This window comes from Cephus cinctus, unplaced genomic scaffold (assembly GCF_000341935.2).
Source record: "Cephus cinctus unplaced genomic scaffold, Ccin1 Ccin1_scaffold0709, whole genome shotgun sequence".
In the NCBI taxonomy this organism is placed as follows: Eukaryota; Metazoa; Arthropoda; class Insecta; order Hymenoptera; family Cephidae; genus Cephus; species Cephus cinctus.
Genome location: NW_014333329.1, coordinates 1,745,855 through 1,768,647, shown reverse-complemented (window position 1 = coordinate 1,768,647; position 22,793 = coordinate 1,745,855). Strand labels below are relative to the sequence as shown.

The window sequence follows — 22,793 nt, the reverse complement described above, 5'->3', positions numbered from 1 at the left end:
CCCTTGGTAGATTTTACTTTCATGGCTTAGCAACTTCTACCAGATCCTTCTCTCCGTGTTCTTAAAAAATATACAAATTTCGGATGTTGGATGAGATGAGACATTATCGGTGGTTTCTTCCTTATTTCCCTCTTTTTCCATATACTACCATTTTGGTACTTTCAGTGATATATCACTTTTATCTTAAGTCCGCGATGTCGAAAAGGCGCCGCTTATCAGGAGTGCAGTTTCGAATCGTGTTTAGGTCTTAACGCGGGAAAGATTGATCGCTAAATATTGGTGTCTTGTCTCAGCTGCGTGTATCGTAATACCTTAACTGTAATAATACCTAAAATTTTTTACAATACTGATATCATCAATATTAAAAAAAAAATCTGATTTCAGGATTATACGTAGATCGTAATAAATTTATCATTCAATTCTCTTCAGTTCTAAATAAAAAGTGATATTGAATTTATATATCGATATATGCCCACTAAAAATATAATAAATAATCAAATATAACTATAATGACAATCTGTCGGCTAACAGAACAAAAATTATATAGTTCATTTCTAATATCAAAATTCAACATTTCTTAATATTTAGACAAAAAATCGTATATCCAATCATACATATATCCAAAATATAATAAATAACAAACCCATAATTTTCAAGAAAGAAAAAAGGTTTAAAACATATAGAACAAGCTGTCAATAGGAATTTCAGGTCCGGCCTCCAAGAGGTAGGTCCAGAAGCAATAAGGTACTTCGGGTGTTTGGTCGTTGGGTCAGGGGTATCCTGGGGGACAGATACGTCAACGTAGACACAGTGAGTGGATGCTGGTGTCGCCTACGCGTCTGCCAAACCTCCAGCCTCAGGGATAACGTACTATACCGTACAGGCCCACTATGGCTATTCGGTTATTCGACCGTTCAGTCCTTCAACGGTTCACGCTCAGATATTCGTTCAGTCGATGCTTGATAATTCGCCATTTCTGTACGGTACCTATAATGCCAACCTCTGTATTTCTCACAGGCGCACATTTCGCCATGCGGGGTTGAAAGCGAGGAAGAGTGCTACCCGATCCATCAAAACTGCATGTCAGTAGCCATTAGCACGCTCCCACCGGTAGTACCGTACCACCACCTTCTATTCTGCTCTCTTTGCGACCCCCCCGTCACCCCCCACCAATCCTTATTACTCGAACCTCCGACTATCTTAAATTTCTCTTTTCCTTACCAGACACAATTATTTGTCTCGTTTCTTAAAATCACCGAAATAGCCACGTACAGTCAGCATCCATTTTGAAAATTAATTTAATTAATTCGTCATTCAAGGTCACGTATATTAAATTATTTTTTATACAGATTAAAAAAATTTTTTTATACATACCGACTACGAGGTAAACAAGCATGCAAATTATTATGAGATTCAAGCACGGAAATGATGTATATGGATATTTTGTAGAGGATGTGACGTAGTAGTGGAGAACAGAACCTCCGCAGGGTTCCGTCTAGTTCCGCAAGGCAGCGGAGTCGGTACCGGCGGCAGCAGCAGCAGCAGCAGCAGCTTTGGCGGGCGGTGGCCATCCATCACTGAGGTGTCAGTCTCCCCCTTCGCCAGAAACAACTAGCTATGACATTCTTCTCGCTGCCACTGCTTCCTCCTGCCTCTGTCCGTCCTTACATCCGTTTGTCCATCACTATGTCCGACCATACTTGACCGTTCGTACTTTCGTTCCTTCTTTCTTACTTTTATGTCCTGTTGGATTTTTTTCGTCTAGATTTTTCATGGTATCCTTGTTCCTCGTCTGCTTCTACTTTTTCTACGTCTATTTCGTGCCTTCCACGTTCCAGTACGTTATGGCTATCAGGTGCCTTCCTTGGGAGGATCTGTTTTGTCCGCCGACCACCAATACGCTTAGGCACGCGCACATGCTTTTAACAAACAATACTGTCAGCCACCGATGCCGCTGTGATATGTTTGCTCAGACCCGCTTGTTGGGGAGAGACAGTTACGTTTTAATTAAAACACGGCCTTTGTTAGTAAATATGCTAACGAGTGCTATAAGTATCAATCATGTCGTTTATGCATATCGCACGATCCTTTCACGATAACAGGAACGTTTCGGCTTTGCCGAATGTAAACGAGAATCGTTATGTGAAACGAGAACGTGTCTTTTGTTTTTAATCGTTTTCACTTTTTTTTTTAGACTATATTTTTCATGGAAATTATGTTTCGTGTACGTATTGTTTAATGCTTTGAAACTTATTTTTGAAGCATTTTTTGAAATTTTTTGAAATTATCGAAATACGTCATTGTTACGATTTTTCAGTTTGATATGACATTTAACGTGTAATGGTGTAACTCGTAACATTAATTTTTTTTAATATAATGTAAGAGAACATAGACTGTGCTGTTTGATGAAGCAAATTTTTTTTCAAAAAAATATTTCATATCCGTTTTCTTTATTTGAGTTATATTAATATTTCTTTTATTATTTTTCATTCTTAATTATATGATATTGACACAGTGGTCAATTTATCTGATTATGTCATTTATTAATATGGTCAGTCAGAGTTACTGATTTACGTATTACACTGGGGGTTAGCTAAGAACGAAATGGCGGTTGTGGAGTTTTCGGGGCGTTCGGTCTGTATAGGGTAACGTACAATTCTATTTGTTGGATGATTGTACTGCTGCGAAATCAAGTCTGACGAAGATCGATTGGACAGCATTTCAGGCGTCAACACGGGATCGTGGTCCCATGCGCTGCACTAAGCTGGAACCCACCCTACTTCGCAGATGCTGCCAATCTTGGCCAAAGTTTCTATTAAGGAATTCCTTTTAACGAAAATAGTTTAATGTGCGCGGATTATACTTATACATTGGTTGAATGGTCAGAAGAATACAAGGCTCCACTGAGTCTGCAGCATATAAAAATAAAAATTCGTAAAATTAATTTTTGCTGCATTTATTTTTGATTATTCTTGGAAAAAGTTAACAATACAAAAATTTCTGTATTATCTTGAATACGAATCTTTGTCAAATAACTTCGATCGAAATTATTCTACAACCGGATAATGATAAGTGACGAAGTTTTTCGATAGAACAATCTATAAAATTTAAGGGTGGAATCGATGAGCCTAATTCAGGGGTGAAAGCTTCGCACGGTGGTGACATCTGTAGATGGATTTTATGACTTTTCCTTACCGACAAATTTTCCCGTTAAACGTTAAACAAAAAGTATATAAAATTTTTCGGAAAATTGACAACAATAACGTTTTATATTGGCTACATATTTTTTGCATATAATTTAACGTGTAACCTGGTCCGCTTTCAATTGGCAAATTTTTCTACGGTTATTCAATGCGATGTAGTGAAGAGTTTTGTTCATAGGGGGTTACACGTTATATCCGGTGCAAGAAAATTCAACTAATTAATATTGCTATGCAAAATATAGAAAATTAAATATATATATAGTCAATATGAATTGAGTATATTGTAATATATGTGAAAGGTAACATGGATTACGATACTAAACAAATATTTAAAGCTAACACATTCATGATTATCAGAATTTATTTCGACCTTTTCTTCTCCATCCACTCTGTGTCCATAATTCGATGCAGTAACACTTTGTTCCTGCGGATTAATTAAGAAATCATAATTGACATCTTAAGCGCTTCATGCATATGTGGACTCAAACGCGACCTGACGGGCCTCGGGCATAATAATAAGCATTCACACGTGTATCTTGTCTCGGTATCCTGTGTAAACTTGTGATACACATGGCATGAATCATATCTTTACAGATCGTTACATTCTACTAGGAAACGCAGTCCATCGTTAATCTCAGTAGCGTGGATGAGCATACCAATTCTTTTTCATAATATAATGTCATTCGTTTATCCAGCCGAGCGTGAGAAAAACGAAAGCAGAATGATATTCCCTAATTCGTACATCACGTTGCAGGAAGTTATCGAGAAGAAAAAATTCCTTGTCTCCCACTCAAAATAATATCACTGATTTTCTCCACGTCTGCGATTACAAACAACTAAGTAACTTTTAATCAGACAATCCTTAGTGGATCATGGTACAAAAGTACGTAGAGAGGGAGCTAGCTGATAGGATACGAATAACCTGATTCGATTATCGTTAAAAATATTTTCTACTCTTACGCCATATAGCGTAACATGGTAACACTGGTTCATTTGTCTGAATCTGCTCAACGCAGTTTTGCGGCCGCTGTAGGTAACGTAGGAATTGTTATAGGTTACCGTTGGTAAAAAGGATGTTTTCTGTAGTCGTGTGTCGGTAAAACAGAACATCCTTAACGCTCAAAGCGTTCAAAGTTCATACGTATCGATACGAGGTAATGATTTTTCCGGGGGATCGTGTTGCAAACAATTTCAGCCAGGTGGAATGTTTGCAGAAGTCAGTCGCTTAGCGTCCTGAAACGTAACGGAACAGCTGTTGAGTCTCGGGAATGGGGGTGGTGTCTACTGTCAGATGCTCCGCCTATAAATCAACTGTGCTCGTGGGGGAGACAGGCCGACGCCATGTTAACACATATAAACAAACCTTGTGCATCCTAGCTGATAAACGGTTAAAGCAACGAGCAACAAGCGATTCCATTTGACTGCGTGGCCATGTAGTCATTACCAGATTTATGTTTCTCTTGTTACCCGTTCTTTTTTCGCCTTTATCTGGTATTGCGTGCATCGTACGACAGGGAGCGCAATACAGTTCAGTTGTTTCGAACAAAGATGAGGTAAAGATAGTTGAAATAGTAGCATTGTAATTAATCAGGAATACTGTCCGCAGGACAATAATTATGTCTCGATCGATATCGCTGGTAAAGCTAAAGGCCCGCGAAAATTTAAAATGTCTATTGTGGGGTCTATGACAAATAACGGGGAGGTAACAAAACGTTATTTATCTTGTAGGATAAAAGTCACGCGTTATTTAACGACAAAGCATCCTCGTGTCACGTAGCTGGCCACTAATCGGAATATACGTCGATCTTCGGGAAGTAAAGGCAATCCAATTTTCATTCTGCTAAATATGGCGACAAGCGTTTTGATTAAATTTTCTAGATGATCCTGTACATCGTTTATTATAGCGACGTATCATTTTTATTTCATCCTGAGTACAGGGAAATTCGAAAATTACAAAACGTTATTAAATATTTTTTAAGACTCCTTCGAGATACATTATATCAATTCTTTGGTTATCTTACTCCTTTGTTGATACATATCTTTGGCTATTTGGGGAAGGGAAAAACAGTAATGCGATCGCGCAGACATCATCATGTACGTGACATTATTCGTTTGCTTATTGGACAATGGACGAAAACCCTCCCTCATCGATTTCTAAGCTAATAAATTATTCGTGCGATGTGAATTGATCGAATTGTAACTGCGTAGTAATTTTTTGTCTGTTTCAGACCAAAACTCTCCCGCGGCCATTATTGATTCCGCAGTGGAAACGAGGTGGGCATATCTAGATCTGAAAAAGGTTAGTCGACTTTCTTGGAATTGGAAAGAAGAAGCGGCAAGCAAAAAAGGTATGTAGATATACCTACCTTTAGCGTATCTATTTTTCGTAGATGCGTGTATTATATTCCCAGCGTGATCGATCGTTCAAAAGCGGACTTTGGATTTCCATCCCATTACAGCGAATCCATGTATCCAATTATGTTAAACCACGTATTAATTATCTATATTGTTTTACGGATAATGATTAATGCCTGGGGAAGCCTTGGGGTTCTAGGTTGGGGCAGACAGTAGGGGTGGTTATAGAGAGAACGAGGGCCTGTGTCCGTCCGACCAAGGCTATGACTAATCTTCAGGGTTGAAACGACCTTCGGGCCAGTAGAAAAATGTCAGAATCCAAAATTCGTATTTTTCAGCAATTTTTACAGCATGACAATAACTTTATTGGAACCACAAAGAAAGCCCAGAACCCCCCTCGTACGCTTCTCCCGAACTACCCCCCTTGTAATCGTTACTCTTAATATTATTTTAACACCAAAAAAATTCATCCTATGTCAATTTCCCTTTTTCAAAATAATCTATATCACTTTTCTTTCCCATACATATAAAATTACACAATCTTCTTTATTCCTACTTTAATACTGATCGCGAATAATTTTTTAAATCAAAATATACATTGCAGGGTTGAGATATTATTGAAATGAAATTCCGCATCCCGCCGGAAGAGGTACCCCTTGGTTACAGGTCGAAACCGTTTATCTTCCAGTCTTCTGCTTCTACTAGCCAGTCGTTCAGTCGTGCTCGTGGGGTTCGTTGTGCTAAGAGTTAAAACCTCAGCATGACTGGTGGCTCGGTAGCCGATAGACGTGTCACTTATGCATCCACGAATCAATAGCCGCTTCACTTTACACCTACCTCGGATCATTAGTCATTTTACACGATGTTGTTCAGCGGCTTGTGTACCTGTACGTGTCAGTATATTTATGTAGTTACATGACTACACGCAGGAGACCCTTTACCCCTTCGGATAACTGATAATAACTTGAGATTGATAAAGAGTCGAGGATGGGCTCTCCCGAGCACTTCCGGTATAGAAAAGATAATAAATAACAAATTCAGAAAATCTCCTACCACGCGATAAATCCTATGGTAAAGAAAGTAAAAAGTGAAAAAAAATTGAATTATTTTATTTTCCATATAATCTTATATGAATCCACTAATTATTATTATGCAAGAAACATATGGTTTAGAAGCATGCGTATACGTGTATGTAATATTAGTGAATTAGAAAAGATATTAAATATTTCTTATACTTTTCTTTTTTTTTCATCTAGATTTGTCTCTCACCTGGAATTTCCATTGTAAAAAATTAATGAACTGCCGGGGAGTGTCTGAGCACATGAAGATGATCCTGCTCCGCCCGGTATTCGAATTCTGTCGTGACGGCGTTCCACTAATCATCGTAACGATTACTATACGAGTGAAGTCAGTGAGTCGATGGCCATAGTAGTTTCTAGGCCATCCGGGGATGCGTCGGGCTTTGCACGCTTACCGCACGACGGATACTATCAGTCTGAGGGTACCCCGAGGGCACTACGAGGACCGCAGCACCCTCGTGTCCCCCAGAAGATTTATGATGCGTGCCCAATCGAGGGATAACCCTTGACTTCTTAGTCAGGCTGGAAAATGCGTCGAACAGAATATCCGACTACCGTGAGTAGACGACATAACCTCGAAGTAAGTAGAATCGTCTCATTACGTAATTTCGGCAAAATTGAACGTAAGTAAACCTAACCTAACACGTCTGAATTATATACGAAGATAATACAATTTTATCTCTGTTTTCAGGTGTCAAAGTCTTTTTGTGCCTTTCGACGATCGCAGCGCCATCTGACAATCGTCACTCGTATCACATTAGCGTAAGAGCTAGGACTCGTACGACATTAGCGTAACGACGGTAGTCTGCCAATTTCTCAATTTCACGGAGGTATTTGTATACACTGTATAAATATATCTCTGCCTAGATTATGATCGTTCATACAAGTAATCGCAAGGACGAAGACTATGGGGATCATTAAAAAAGGAAAGGAAGACTGCAGAAGCGGTAGATTCTATTTGCAGTACGGAATGAAAGTTTGCTTGTGAGAAACCAGACGCAAGGTGGCTATGGCGTTAAAGTTAACACTGTACTGGAACGCGTGAGTATGGGACTTTGCTTCCTTCATCTATCATGCGAACCATGACAAACCGGGCTCAAAAGCAGCCGCCAGCGAAGCGGTCTTCCTTCACTTAGTCACCAGCACGAAGCCTTTACCTGTCCTGTCTGGGACCTCTATCCTCTATCTACATTTGTTAACGTTTAAGCGTTCACAACATTTCTCTTGCGGCACGCACATCCAAACGAGAACAGACTGTTGCTTCCTTGTCCTGAGCTCCTCTCGGGCCCTTTTCGGCCTTGTGGCTCTAGATCTTTAATTAGTTCTTCTTCTCCTCTTCCGTCTTTCTCACTCTTTAATCCCGTCTGGTCTCTCTCTCTCTCTCGTACACCTGTCGGTTGCAAATATGGAAATGTTGATGGGAATCTTATTGATGACATATGGTAATTAGCCTTGGATGGGTACGTCAGTGGTATTGGATATATAATCATTTTTTTTTAAATAAAATTTGCATACATTTATCAAAAGTTGACGAATGATATATTGATGGGTGCTTTTATTTACAGGGTCTGTTGGCGTATGGCTATTGGTACATCTTACTGCCTTTTAGTGAGGAATAGGTCAAGTACCGTTGATAGAGTGTATCGACTGATGCAAAGCAGTTGTTTGAACAATATTGTATATGAAAGTGAACGGACTTGGTAAGCTCATATGTTATGTTCCTGGTACAATCGTGTCAGCGAGGATAAAGGGATGATTTCGGATTGGACACGTGGACGGCAATAATGTGGGACAGTGGAATAGTCTAGTTAATAAGCGTTTGTTGTGTCACTTTTGTAATACGTAGCTATGGAAACTAGATATTCAATTTCTGTGATCGTACATATTTGTTATGGAACATCAGAATGTTATTAATGGTACAAATTAAAACTGTCAGTTTAAAAGTGATTGCAACGATACCATAGCACGCGGTTAGTTGGTATATATATATTGAAATATTTCGTGGAGAATTATATTGTAATAATTTTTTATTTTTTGGAAATTCAATAGTTCAAGATCGATCAATAATCAGTTTGTATATTGAATTATGTAACTGTCTAAGGACTTACGTGTCTATTCACAGTTTGCCTTTTTTATTATTGAGTAATTACTTATTTTTACTCGTGTTATGGAAACCGCGAGGATCCTATCGCTCTTTTTTAACCCCCTAATGTCCCGGTACAGACGTTCCCAGGACCACTTAGGTATATAGTCAGTCAGCGGGACCAAGACGAGCAATCTCTTCTCTGAAGATATCGGAGGGAAAGCGAAGTGGCGTGAATGAGTCGTCCCTCGACGACCCTGAGATTTATGGTGGCAACGCTTGCTCGGTTGGGCTTGGCTTTTAGCTCAGGGTGGTTGGTTAACCCTTGACTCTTGCCAGACTCCATGGTCCACCCTCGGTGGTCACTCGATAACCTCCTTATCCCTCAGTACATTACTCCATGAGAATTATGTGGTGGTCAGTCTAAAAAAATTTCAGTCGCTTACATGATTACCTAATTAAATTATTCTTTTTCGGAGTAAAATTGAATTTTAAAATAAACTTTTTTCCGTGAAATTTTTTATTTTCTCATTTTCACTCTTACTCGCCATGTGGATGGTTTCATGGTATTTCTAAGTAATTGCCTGGAAATTAACCGATTCGAGATAACTTCTATGAGGGGGTTGATCGAATCGAATTAGGGGTTCAATGGCGCAGATGCAACGTAGGCAATAGTTCGGAAGGTCGTAGGAATGAACGGCGGAACGTTCGGTGTCTCGACAGCACGTGAGGTCACATATGAGGCTCGTACCACGGCGTCGTATGGGCCTGACTCACACGCATCACACGCAGTCATTTATCATTGTCATGCTCTCTTCACTGACACGACGTTCCTACGTACCGTAACCTTCGTATACATACGGAAATCTTGACACGATATTTCTTTGATTTTACGTTTCTGTTTCCTCAGATTTCTATATTATGAAAATTAGTATATTTTGTTTTTTTTTCTTAAGTTTTCAATCTACTTTTTCTATCGATTTCCGACGTCATTCAAAGATTATTAAAGTGGATAATTTTTCGGATACTATCGATTGAAATGAATCTCGTGACGATTGCAAATCACTGACATCAATATATTTTTATCATTATCATTATCACCTTTTTTTTTGTCTCTAGTTAATCACTGCTTTCAAGATTATTTTGGAATATTTTGATTTTTCATTTTTTTTTTAGGGCTTTCGGTAAAGAATTATTCCTTATGTGAAGTTTCGCTATAACCTGTATTTGACAAGTGTGTTAGTGAACGAATGTACAAGTGCGATAATTTTACGGTGTTGTAGACTCGCATTCTACAACTCTTACGTACAATCAGGATGGATAAACGATATACGATTAACCGTACAGTGTAATATTTACAAGGAATCTATATATTTATATAAACAACGATGGTTTCGTAATATTTTATACAAAAAAAGACAGCATATTAAGTAGTTCGCTCGATGGAAATTAAAATTAGGTCGTTAAACGTAGCTACGTATTTATACAGTGATACAGTTGAGTATCGCTTAGACTGTTAAATTTAGTTTGAAATTATATTATACAGAAACGAGTCAGTTCAAATATACAAACTCAATTTAGCTCCGGGTTAAGAATCAATCGAATCCGCTAACTTCGATTAATGAATTTGAACTAAAAGACACTGTATAAGTATATATATAAAAAAAAAACAGAAAAAAAACATCGTAAAAAAATGCCGGATTCACTAAGCGTGACGGGATCAGTACGAATCGATTTTACAGCACGTTCGATAAAATCGATCAACAAGGAATTGCATGGTATGCATACGGACGTAAATACAGATAGATAGTTACAGGTCGTATGGGACGTGGAAGTAAAATCGATATCGTTAATTCACTTAATGGTCAAACAGTCGGATGTACAATAGTCAGTAGGTGAAGAATTATTTCTTTTGTTTAAAACTAATATGCTGCGCCTATTTGCTTTTTTGTTTATAAATATTTTTAGTATACTTAATTAATATCCTAGGCGTGATTGTTGCGTAGATGCGATTTTCGTAGTTTAATGAGAGCATAATTCTCGGTTTGTCTCCTCGCAGCTAACTTTCTCGCAGTATCGATACGTACGTACGGCTGCGTATCTATGTCATATTCTCGTTAACTACTGTTTACGAGCATCAACTAATTGCTTCGCTATTCTACGCTGATTTATCCACAGTCAATTGGAGCTCGTTAAGGCCGAGCGAGTATAAAACGTGCGGGGAACATAAGGACTGGTAGATGCGTTATTGATCGAATACATGCCACTATACTTAAGCTTATTAAATTCGATTCCGAAAGATCGTACCTTATTATTTTGTACCTTGAATCATCGTAGGTTAATAAATAGAGATAAAGTAATCGAAGAATTCATAAAGCTGATTTTCATTAGTATCAATCTGATGAAAGTCATATTTAGTAATTTCAATCAAAAGAGTTATGGAATCAATGCGAATAATAAAAAATTGTCTGTACAAACTTTTGAACTGACTGACTCGTATCTCTGTATACTACTTTATCATACTTTATTATCATAATATGATTCCCACGGAATAAAAAATTTTTTAAAATCAAAAGAGTGGTCACCAATAACGATCAACGATATTCTCACGATCTGTTAACAACAATAATTACAATTCCCTGTATAATCAAACGATTCCTGTAAACCAGTCCTTATCGTATATTTAAAAAATCCCGCCTTTTCATCTGTCCCGTAAAATGTTTCAGACACCAAGATTTTTAACTTCTTTTACCATCCACTCGCCCGGTCAACGTAGATACTGATAGCTCAACAAGACAATTAGTCACCTGTGAATAGATTGCACTTACTTCACTCGGCAGCATCCTTGAATTTAATAAATCCTTTGTTCCTATCAATTTGCGTATTCCATTAATATCTAATTACATACACAGTTTGTATATCTTTGTAAATTGGATATAGGAGGTACGCACACTGGAGGAACTAGTAGAGCTCATTGAGCAAGTACTGCTCGTCGTTCCAGTCTATCTGCGAATGATTATCGTTCTCGTGGACTCAACTAAGTTGATAATATTCAGGTGCGAAGTCGTTGGCCAGGTTGCTGAGGAAGTTGAAGTCCGACGAGCTGTTGCTGTTATCCGCAGAGGGTGGCGGAGCAGCAGTGTGAACAGGTTCGCCATAAAAGTTACCAAAATTGCCGTAAGCCTCGTTATTACTGTCCGTCTGTCCAGTGGTTCCCGGCGGAGTAATGACAGCGGCAGTTGCCGCGGCTATCGCGGTCGCCGTGGTCGTCATACCAGGAGCTGGAAAAGGATCCGGTGAGGAGACATAGCTGCTGGGAATGTTAGAGGCTTCGCCACCCTGATGGGAGTGCAGCTGACTAGTTTGCTCGTAGTAGGCACCAGGATGACACTTGGTTCCAGTTCGATAGTCAGTCGAACTGGGATGAATCGAGGTCTGGTGAGTAACGTAACCTTCAGTCGTGTGTTGTTGCTGTTGCTGTATCTCATTATAATAATGTTGTCCAGGTTGAGCAGATACGGTAGTATGCCCATGGGATGCAAGATTCTCACCAGGAGCATGATATGCACCTGCAGGATAACCGTAATTGCTGCCAGCGATGTATCCCTCAGCTGCTTGATGATCATTCTGGGTACCGGTGTATCCTTGGCCAGTGGCGTAGGCATTGCTTCCTTGCATATTTCTATGATAAGACGCATGATAAGCACCCGTTTGGGCGTAGCCATTGTACTCTCCAGTGTTTGCGTACTGAGCTTGCTGCTGATGGAACTGCATGGAAGCATTGTAAACCGGTCTAGCAGTGGTACCCGTTCTTGCGTGATGTCCTCGCGCACTGACGACCTGTCCTTGTCTCGAGTACAAGGGATGAACTTCACCAGGATACGAGATTCGTTGCTGGTAAGCGTCCCTGGAGCAATAGGTACTTTGCTGAGCTTGCGCCTGCTGTGGTACAGTGGGTATCGCTGGTCTGGCTGCAGCAACGCCGTTTCTATAGTCAATCGCTGACGGCTGATAGACATTCTGTTGTTGTTGTTGCTGCGGTTGCTGAAAGTGACTCGGACCACTTCCCGGAACACCGTTTCTTCCACTGTGAGGTGACATAGTTCCAGGATTCACGGGACCATGAAGAACGGAAGTGGGAACGGAACTTGCTGAAGATGGTGAACTACGTGGTCTCTGCATATAAGCAGCATGGGCCGCCGCCTGTATACCCAGAGGACTTCCTTGCTGAAGCTGAACGGACGCCGGGGTACCTGGCGTAGAGGACGGCGTCAGGCTCCTCGTTGAATTCTGTCCAGGAAGTGCTGGCGTGCTCACAGTCGAATCGGGCATCGCCAGGAGCACGCCGTTGCTCGTTACGGAACAAATGTCCTTGGAGTTTGCCGAGGGGGACTTTTTGCTTACGGATATTTGTTTCGCAGGATTGGGACTCTTGTGACCGCCGCCTACCTCCACCTTAACTCTAACCTCGGCGGAAAGCTTCTTCGTAGTTATACTCGGGGACGTCACTTCACTGCCGTCCTGCGACCGTGAATCGTCATCCGCAATCATCTTCTCGAAGGAACTGGACACGCTGTTGGTACTACCGACACTACTGGCGCCGTTGCTGTTCGTACTGAACCCCGTGTTGTTGTTGTTCGTTGCACTCGGCGTATTGTTGTTGTTGCTGCTACCACGACCTGAGCCCAACTCCGTCACTTCGCCCAGGGAACTACCGACATCACCCACTCCAGAAATATCACAGTTGTGGCAGCTCTTCTTCTCGTCCTCGTCCAGCAGCAACATCTTGTCGCTCTTCGACTTGTCCACGCTGTCCGATGACGTCCCGTCCTTGTCGTCTCCGTCTTCTTTGCTCAAAGTCTGTCTTTTGTGCTTCATTCTACGATTTTGGAACCACACCTTCACCTGGGAATATCAAGAGACGAGTAAATATAGAGTGAAGTTTCAGGTACTAATAGGTATAATATTTCACTGGCGAAAAAAAAAAAGGAAAAATGGGCAAGTCGAACACGCAATAGTCGTTTCCCATAATTTCGTTTCCGATGAATTAGATCTCGCTCGATAGAGACGCTCTCTTTGGTCTTGTCCGGTCTCTTGGTAGGGGAGAATGAAAATAAAAAAGTAATATCGCTTTGTTTCCAAAGGCTTGCCAGCTAACAGTTCGATAATAGTCATTGGTCTACGCACCTGTCTTTCCGTAAGATCCAACGACGCGGCTATTTCTATTCGTCGCGGTCGACAGAGATACTTATTAAAATGAAATTCCTTCTCCAACTCGAGAAGCTGCGTGTTCGTGTACGCCGTTCGTAATCTTCTGGGAAGACCGTTCTCTGCAATCAAACGATCGACAAACATGTTTATCGTCAGTGGAAAAATTTCTTATTTTTACTAAATTGCATATTACTGTTTTTCTGCAGGTGCGACATTCAGCCGATGATTGTATCGAGTGACACCGTAGTGTTGTCACATACAGGTAGTCACATCAGGAGATGATCGAATCGTCTCGAGTTGCTACTGTTTACCAAGGATGGCTCTTCTAATTGATTTTCGCGGACAAATAGTAATTTAATTAATGACTCTACGAACAAAAGCTAAGACGACGATGCGTCAACAATACAAGATCCGAAGGTTTCGACAACGTCGAGGTACATTCTCCGGAGCTTATAACACCACTCCTTGGAAACTTTACGGCCAAGTTCTGAAACTACAGGTATTTCGTGTCAATTTGAACAGCGCCTAATTATTATCAGGCAAGAAACTTGTCTCGCGATAACAAGGGAACCTTAAGAAGCTGGATAGAAACTCATACCGTATTCACAGCATCCAAAATTCCTCGCGTTAATTGTGTCTGAGATCTTATCGTTTGTAGACACAAATTTAATTATATATATATATACTTTGAGACTATTACGATGATCTATATATGTTTTACATGTACTTCCTAATCTCTTCAATTTTGCAACTATCTGAACTGCGCTCTCGTACAAAGCAGAGTCCCCCCCCCCCAGCCCTAAACTTTTTCACCATGAAAGTCCTAATTACCATGCGTTTCCCTTACAGAGCTTGAAGAAAAAAAAAAGGACGCAAGGAAAAAAATGTTTGTATGAATGGATTATCCTTGATTCTTCTGCTCGACTGTTTGTTCCGTGGAGGCATCAGAGCCGCCGCTTCCTGCGACTTGACGATCCAGCCATTACGATAAGGACGGATGTTCCTACGGAGGCCTTAAAGTCGACGTCGTATTTTAGCAGCTCGTAACCCGTAATACGAGGATCTGGTGTTGCGCCGAGGACGGAGACTCGTATTTGGAAGAGGCCGAGAGGCTAAACTACCCCATGGCGTGCGAGCGGATGTAAGGGTGGCCGAGAGCTCTGCAACAGGGGTGAGTCAGGGAGGCGGAAAGGGCGACGTGGCGAAGGACCGGGAGAGGGTGGTACGGCTATAGGAGGCCTGGAGGAGCGAAGGGGGACACGAGCAGGCAGAGAGGGTAGAACGAACGAACGAGCCAAGAGGGAGCATAGGGGGTGAGATGAAAGTATCGCGTGATTGACGTGGGCCTCATCAGCATTCCGGTCCCGTGATTGGCTAGACGAACCTGTCAATCAAAAGGATCCACGCCTATTGCACACACTTCCCGCACGTTACATATCCTCCCTCGTTTGATCGCCGAACCATCTAAATTCTATGGGCCGGATCGTTCTAAACGCGAACAATACTTATTTAAGGATTTTCAAGGATTTCCTTGTATCTAAACATGAGAAATTTTATTAGCAGCAAGGATCTTAGGATCTGGGACGTTCCCATCGATTGGACATGTCAAAATAATTCATTGAAATTTTTATACAATTATTTCCAGCCACTTTGCGGACGACGACAGACATCAGGGTACCCAGTACACGTGAACTTGGTCTTGTTTCATTTTTCATCTCTTTCAAAGTCGCAAAGAGCGACGACACCCCTAGTCCAATTAAGAAGCACGTGTATCGAGAAACGGCGAGGTCGCGATATTTCCAACGTCTTTAGCCCCTGACTCAGCGCTCACCACGATACCAGACGAAAATATCAACGTCGCGCACCGTTGGCTCTTCGCTTTTCACAAACCGGACAAGGTGATGGACTGTCAGACGAAGTCACAGAGTCGACAGCCGAGAGCCGACGGGGTTACGTGCGAAGTGAAATAGATCTCAGCCACTAAAATAGGCAGCGTTACACTAAAATCATGTTGTTCCTTATCGCTTCCGTTACGCTACACTCTCCTTCCTATATTAGAGTCCAAGAGCAAAGAAAAAGAAATAAATTAAGAGATCCCAACGCGCGACCCGACCGCGTCGATTTACGTGACCAGAGCATCGTGCTAAGCACTTCCATAGTAAATACTTCAGTTGGACCCCTGCTGATTTAGGACGGCTCCTCGTCTAGAATTTCCAATTAGTCTTATTTCTGCTTTACCCTAACTTTTCGACTACATCGTATCCTCAAACTATGCTGTTTAGGTAGTTCAAAGAGGATGGTAAAAATCTGAGTTACATACTATTGTTATTATACATCCAAAAAGATTATGGCAGGCATGTCAACTTGAAAATATGAAATTTGCAAGACTTGGGGTTTTTTTTTTTTTTTTTTTTTTTTCGTCACGTTAAAAATACTGCCTTTCAGGACGGGATGAAGCTTTTCATCGTCCACAGGATCAGTGACTTCGTTTTTGTTCTTGCATGTTTATCCGGTTACGTATTTATAAGCGTCCGAGCTGCCGACAATGAAAAAAAAAACAGAAGGACGCCGTTATGGTTCGGGAAATAACAATGCAACCGTACGGTGGAGGACGAGAGTATCGCGACGCCGGACGTCGTATTATTTTGGGACGGTCCGTCATTCATCGGGGCTGCAACGACGTTGCCGGAGCCGACGGCCGTCGCTTCGCACTTCGGAACTCGGGCGATGCTCGGCCGTGTACTCCACGAGGACGCTCTTCGTCCCCTTATGACGGAGGATGCTGGCTGCGCAAGCGGAGGAGTCAGTGAGTGATGCGTCCCATTGTTTGTCCAATGGTCTTATTTAAGCAGTGACAACATCGACATCTATTTGTTAAGATCTAACAGCGTGAACTAAGTTTTGTCCTATGGTTGGCACTCTTTTATAAAAGTTAACACTCTGAATGTGTGCACGAATCTATTTTTGCTAGGGCAGTAACGTGCGGCTAAATTTAGGGAATGGGAGACACTGGATAGAAAATATATAAAATTGGATAGAAACATTTTTTTTAATGCTTCAGGGTTATGATGCAGATACCGGTGCAGTAATTATTGCAGAGTTTAGCGTACTATACATGGTAGTTGTAAGGGGAAAGCTAGTACAGTCGTTCTTATGACGGAATTTCATAATCGATTTCGAATCACTATGATGTTTACATTGATAAAAAATTTTTTTGAAAACTTCGCTCAGTCATTACGTAGATTTACTTATTTAAGTTCAGATTACGGTGTCCCACGTAAACTCGTACGATGCATTTGTATAAGACTCGAAAATGAATTATTGTCTGATTATTTTGTATTTTCAAATGTTATCAGTAGCCATTGCGAAGTCTCACGAACAAAGGATCGGACTGAGGTTTGCTTTGATATCCTTGCTGCAAGAATAAAAAGTGTACACAAAGTGATCATGGAACTTGGAAAAGAAGCTACGGACGAATAAAACGATAGGATAGGCGAAAGAAGTGAAATTGAGAGAGAAATGAATTCAGGGAGCAGACACGCACGCGTGAGAGTACAAGTGGCTGGCCATGGTCCCTCTCCTCCTACTCTTTGTCCCTCGGCAGCGCAGTCTTCCCATCTATAGACAGGTGGGAAGGGTCACATGATGGCCGTCTTTGTAATTTGTCTTTTGTTTCCCCCTGCGCTTGTTTGCCCGCGGGAAGAAAACTTGTGAAGAACAAAGGGCGGAAAGAGACCGCGTTCGAGCAAGAGCCCGTTTCGTCGTCTCGACGTCTCGCTGTTGCCGTCGATGCCGCCCGAGAGGAAAACACGAGGAAGGAGGAAAGCGCCAATGAGATACTAAGGTTAGTGAGAACGAGAGAGAGAGAGAGAGAGAAAGAGAGAGAGACTTAACGTAAACGTATGAAAAATGAGTGACGAGAGTTCGAAACAAATGATGGGACAGCCGGTTCCGTGTCTGTCAGTTTGAACGTCCGAGAGAGACGAAGAAGGAAAAAAAAAAGTAAAAAAAAAGGGACGCTATCTCGGTATAAGAGAAAAATTACCAGGGGTGACGATCATTAGACAAATAATACTTAATCGTCGGAGACGTCCATTTTGGGACTCTATGGGCCAATTGAAAACATTTCGAAGTATACCCTAAAAACGTCATGTGTACGCATAATGGGTGCAGCATATGGTCTTTTTGAAAATTCAATGAAAAATTTTCAATATGAATGTAAAATTCGAAAATACTACTAGAACGTATTTTTGTAAGTTTGCAAATGTATCGCTTGAGTCCTGATTTGTGTGTTTTGGTTATGACGTGGTGGATGATACACAAAATTATTCCTCCTATGATAATCAAGAGATTTCCTCATGGACTATTAGGTAATTTGGGGTTGGTTAGCCAGCGGCGAGTATCGTCGTAGATTGTGCTTGTTATAGATTTATGCATGATTCCAGGACCAGCCAGAGAATGGTAGGTAACCAAACAAGACTTTATGCATGAAAGGTTTCGGTGGGTCTGGGGTCTTTGGGTCTGCCGAGGGTTCGACCTATAATCAATTAACATAGAGCAAAACAAGAACCGCGGCTGACCATTGGTCGATGCCACAAAATATAGCGCAGCACGTTCTTATAGGTTAGAATGGATACGAGTGGTTGCACTGGCAGCAACGTTCTATTAATAAATCAATTAAAACGTAGCTTCATTAGAGGAAGATAGGCAGGTAGCAAAGAATCCTTTAAACACGACGCACCAATAATAATTACCATGCAACATCAAATATTGATCTTAAGTACCGTTCAAGATCTCCATTATCTACCTAGAATCTTGATTCCGTGAAGGTTCATCCTCACTGAACTATATTCTTAATTAATAATAAAAAATCAAAATTTTTTATACACCCATCCACCTGTCCTCATCCACTCTCCAAAATGATCCTCAACTATATAGTACCGAGTGCACATCTTCCATTGGTCTGGTAATGTACCGCGAAAGCCCAACACTCTGAGTATAATTCCCCATCGATTTTAAGCGAAAGCCCAGCACGAAACGGCACACCATATCATTACAGCCCCCCATCCGCGGCGGCTTCATCTTTATTTTTCACGACTCGCATCTTGTCAAGGACCGGCGGGCTTGATACATTAGCATAACGTTTTACATAGCTATTCGGTCGTAATAACTGGCACGGTAAGGGGGCGTAGGAGGTAGAAAGTTAGAGAAGGATGTAATACATGTATAACCCAAGAGCACAAGAAGGATAAAGAGAATGAGGGAATACTTATAGCCTCATATATATATATACATCCAAGAGGCAGAAGCGAAGCATTGTAAAAGGAAAAGATAAAATATAGAAGCCGGTTGTGCTGCCGGTTTGAAAAATATCGTTGCACGAACACACTCGTGCCTTCCTGGAGGCTCGTAGCGTGCCAGTCTCTCCGAGTCTTATGGCGAGTAGTATGGCGGCGGCCATACTGGTGCTGGCATGCCACGGCGTTGCAGCCTGCCAACCTGTGATTATGGTGGCCACGAAGCCTCGTCTAGAAAATTGGATATAGGGATCCGTGCAGCGAGGCCAGGCAATGCGAAGGCAGACAGACCAGGCAGAGGCGTGCCGATGCAACCTGCAATCATCGGGGTGGAGCGACTCGGCTCTTTCGCCCTCTTGGCTGCCCGTTCGTTCGGCGTTCAAGTTCGTATGGCCAAGTTGCGTCTCTTTAACGTAAGTCCGCAGCATCTGCGGCGTGACGCTCCGTTAATTTTCCTCGAACCTCACTCGAGCTTGCGGATACAGGCTACTATATTTAAATCCTCGGCACAATTTTATTTCCCATTTTCTCCATAGTCCTTCACACAGGTGGTAGCCATGTTTGTTATAGTCCGAATAAGGAGCTCTCCGTCTACTTTCTTATACCTTACACAGCATTCGGAAACCCGTGGCGAACACTGCGATAATAATACTCTGCGTGCTGAACCCGCTTACGGTATGCACGAACATGCCGCAATCACGCAACACCAAAACCCTACGGCCCACCCACTGCTCCCACTGTTTTGCGGTTGTAACGGGCCACCCTGTTTCTGCACCTTCTGCGTATTCTGCTACCGGGGTAAGAAACACGCTCCTTGACTATATCTACTAGGCACTGGAAGACCGGTACCGATCACCCTCGAGATATCTACGTGCATAATAGTTAGCTGGAATACACTGTATATACTCATCGTACTCTATTATATATTAATACGGCCCTTTGTGGCTGGAAACGTAGCTCTATTTCATGAAGAAATCATTACTGGAGTTCCTGTCTAATTTCACTCGATATGGCCGGCGATAAAGAAACAGCATGGTAGATGCTAACGTTAAGCGCGATTAAAACGGTTTAATTGGGCTTGCTATCGTACCGAATCGACACGATCATTCTACCGGTACACGCGCTTCGAGGAGCGATCTGCAGGGGGTACTTTGGACTTGTGCAATTGTATTTACTTTAATGAAAATTATTGAGCTACCTCAGGGAAATTGTGACAAAAGATATCGCTTGGCGGGTATCACTATTGGAATACTGCTACTCCTTTTTCTCATGCGCTCGAAGAGGGGGATGCTGAGAAAAGAATCTGAGATAAAATTGTAGCCCCGTTACTGTCCTTCTTGCTGGATTATTTTAATCACATTAGCGGGAGGAGGGACGAGGGGACGCGGGGTAGGTTGGATGACGTTAGGTAGGTACTCTGTCCTATTATCAGAGAAGCTCCCACGAAATCAATCTGCCTTCTAACGGGAAAATGGCGCTTTTCATCCCCGGGGGATCTCCCTATGCGCACACCTTGGTACTTCCATAACGCAGCATCCGACATCCCTTAGCTCCCTGACCACCCTGATCTTGAATGGTGGCACTTCTCATTCGTTTCTCTCTTCATCCGCAATCACCAGTTCTCAGAGTTTCCATCTCTGAGAGGCACGACTTTCTTCTCTGAGCGCATGACGTATACGCTCCTTTGCTCCTTCCACTGGATGCTGCAGAACCAGCCTGTGGGATCCTCGTCTAGCGGAAAAGAGCTCCAAACTAATTTCTTGATAATTTCCATCCACCCTACCGTCTTCTTAAAGCCACCGACACCGCCACGGTTGCCAGAGTTTTCGTCCGACTTGGACGCTTCGTTTCGTCCTTTACTTGCTGCGGGGTATATCCCACTCATCTCCTTGGAGCATTTTTCCAGCAGGGTGGAGAAGCGTCGGCAGGAAATCTCAGCCATACTGTTTCCCTACGTTGGTTTGGCTATCCCATTCCCCTTGCCACATTGCCGCAAAGACGCGCCCGCAAGCTAACGGATAAAAAGTTTATTTTAATCTTTACAAATTTTAAATCCCCCGCCACTTTTCCGTGAGACAACTATGAGACCGGAGGCATAAAATAAGCCTCGGCGACCTAAATCTTCATATCTTATTTGCAGATCCTTCTTAAAGTTTACTCAAAACTTTTGTCTAGAGCTAAACACTTTCCGGGAATCGTTATTCTATTTATGTACCTAAGCTCGTACAGCAAGACGTGCCCCAACGAAATACGTTAAATTATCTTAGAAGATTAGTCTCTATTCGCATAGTTTTTCATTGGAAACGAAAATAATGCGCGAGACTTCTTAACGACTGCGTCCGATCGAGAAAGAAACAGATATTTGTTTCGCTTAGCGATTTCTGCTGTTGCCTCTCACGGTTTTTAACGGCTGCCGCTAGATGGCACTAGGCTCGCGACAAAAAATGGCCGAAACTCGGGATTCGTGCGTGGTCTTACTATTCTCCTGTAATCTGTTTGTGCGTAAGCGTATACCTTCTCTACCCGTTGATTTCTCGTGTTGCCCAAGGCTATTAGCGTCGCTCTATTCATTACTCGTTCTACGGAGACGAGCGGGTCAAGGTCATTTTTGAAACAAAGAACTCGCCGACGAACTATCTATTCTTTCGACATTTACCAACCACTATTCCCTCGGTAAACATTATTTGCAACGGTTATCTATTAGTTGAATGAGAGCGGTTTATTTTGCACAATGTCATTCTCATCTGGACACTTTTATGTCTTACGTAGACGATTATAATTATTGAAACCTATAATATTACAGTGTTAAGGAAAATTCAGATAATTTATCTATCATTTTGGTTATCTTCCAGATTATTTGTATCGTAAAATCATTTAATGATTTGAACTCTCTCATTATACCCCAAGAAGCTGTGCCGATTTTTTTATATATGGCTTCGCGTTTGTTTGAACTAGCACTTGCTACGCTCGCGTGAGTGTTTATAATTAATGTACAAAATTAAAAGAAGAATAATGTACTTTATAACTCTTTTAGGTGTCTACGCGTGCAATGATAATACATAGATATGTAATCATTTCGAGATAATTGGTTTCCACACTGTTTTGTTCTTAATTAATAGGCATTACGGGTATATAAGAAAATAGCACATCAACGCGCTTCATTAATGGCGGTAGTGTTCATTAATGTGTCGAATATTAAAATAATTCGTAATTATTTCTGGTTGCTCCGATATCGAATAATCGTAATGGCGAATCGATAATCCTTAAAACATTATTATTATTATTTATTTTTTAAGTGTATAAAATCATTTTTAGTCTCGTATATAGAACAAATTCATTAAAACAGTTTCATAGCAACTTGTATGAGAGAATTGAATTGTGAAAGAAAAGTGATTTAAATCACTTTCTTCATTCAAACTTATCAAAACAGTCATTATTTATCAGTCTTAATGATCGTTCGATTTGTTCCGCAAAATAAATTCGTATCAGCATATAATCATTTTAATTACTCAAGACAGGGAGTAATAGTCCGTAATCTCTGTTCGAAATCTCAAATCTTGGAGCG

General features: G+C 41.4%; 1 protein-coding gene across 1 annotated transcript in view; it reads right to left on the bottom strand.

The window, feature by feature from the left end:
* Window positions 1-9,839: 9,839 nt before the first annotated feature.
* Window positions 9,840-22,793, bottom strand: part of LOC107270161 (homeotic protein proboscipedia) — a 29,107-nt gene continuing 16,153 nt past the window's right edge. Inside the window, exons 2-3 of the mRNA XM_015744901.2 lie at window positions 13,908-14,050; window positions 9,840-13,625 (exon numbers count right to left, since the gene is read on the bottom strand). Coding sequence (XP_015600387.1) covers window positions 11,754-13,625; window positions 13,908-14,050 — 2,015 coding nt within the window. The 3' untranslated portion in view covers window positions 9,840-11,753. The remainder of the gene's footprint in view (window positions 13,626-13,907; window positions 14,051-22,793) is intronic.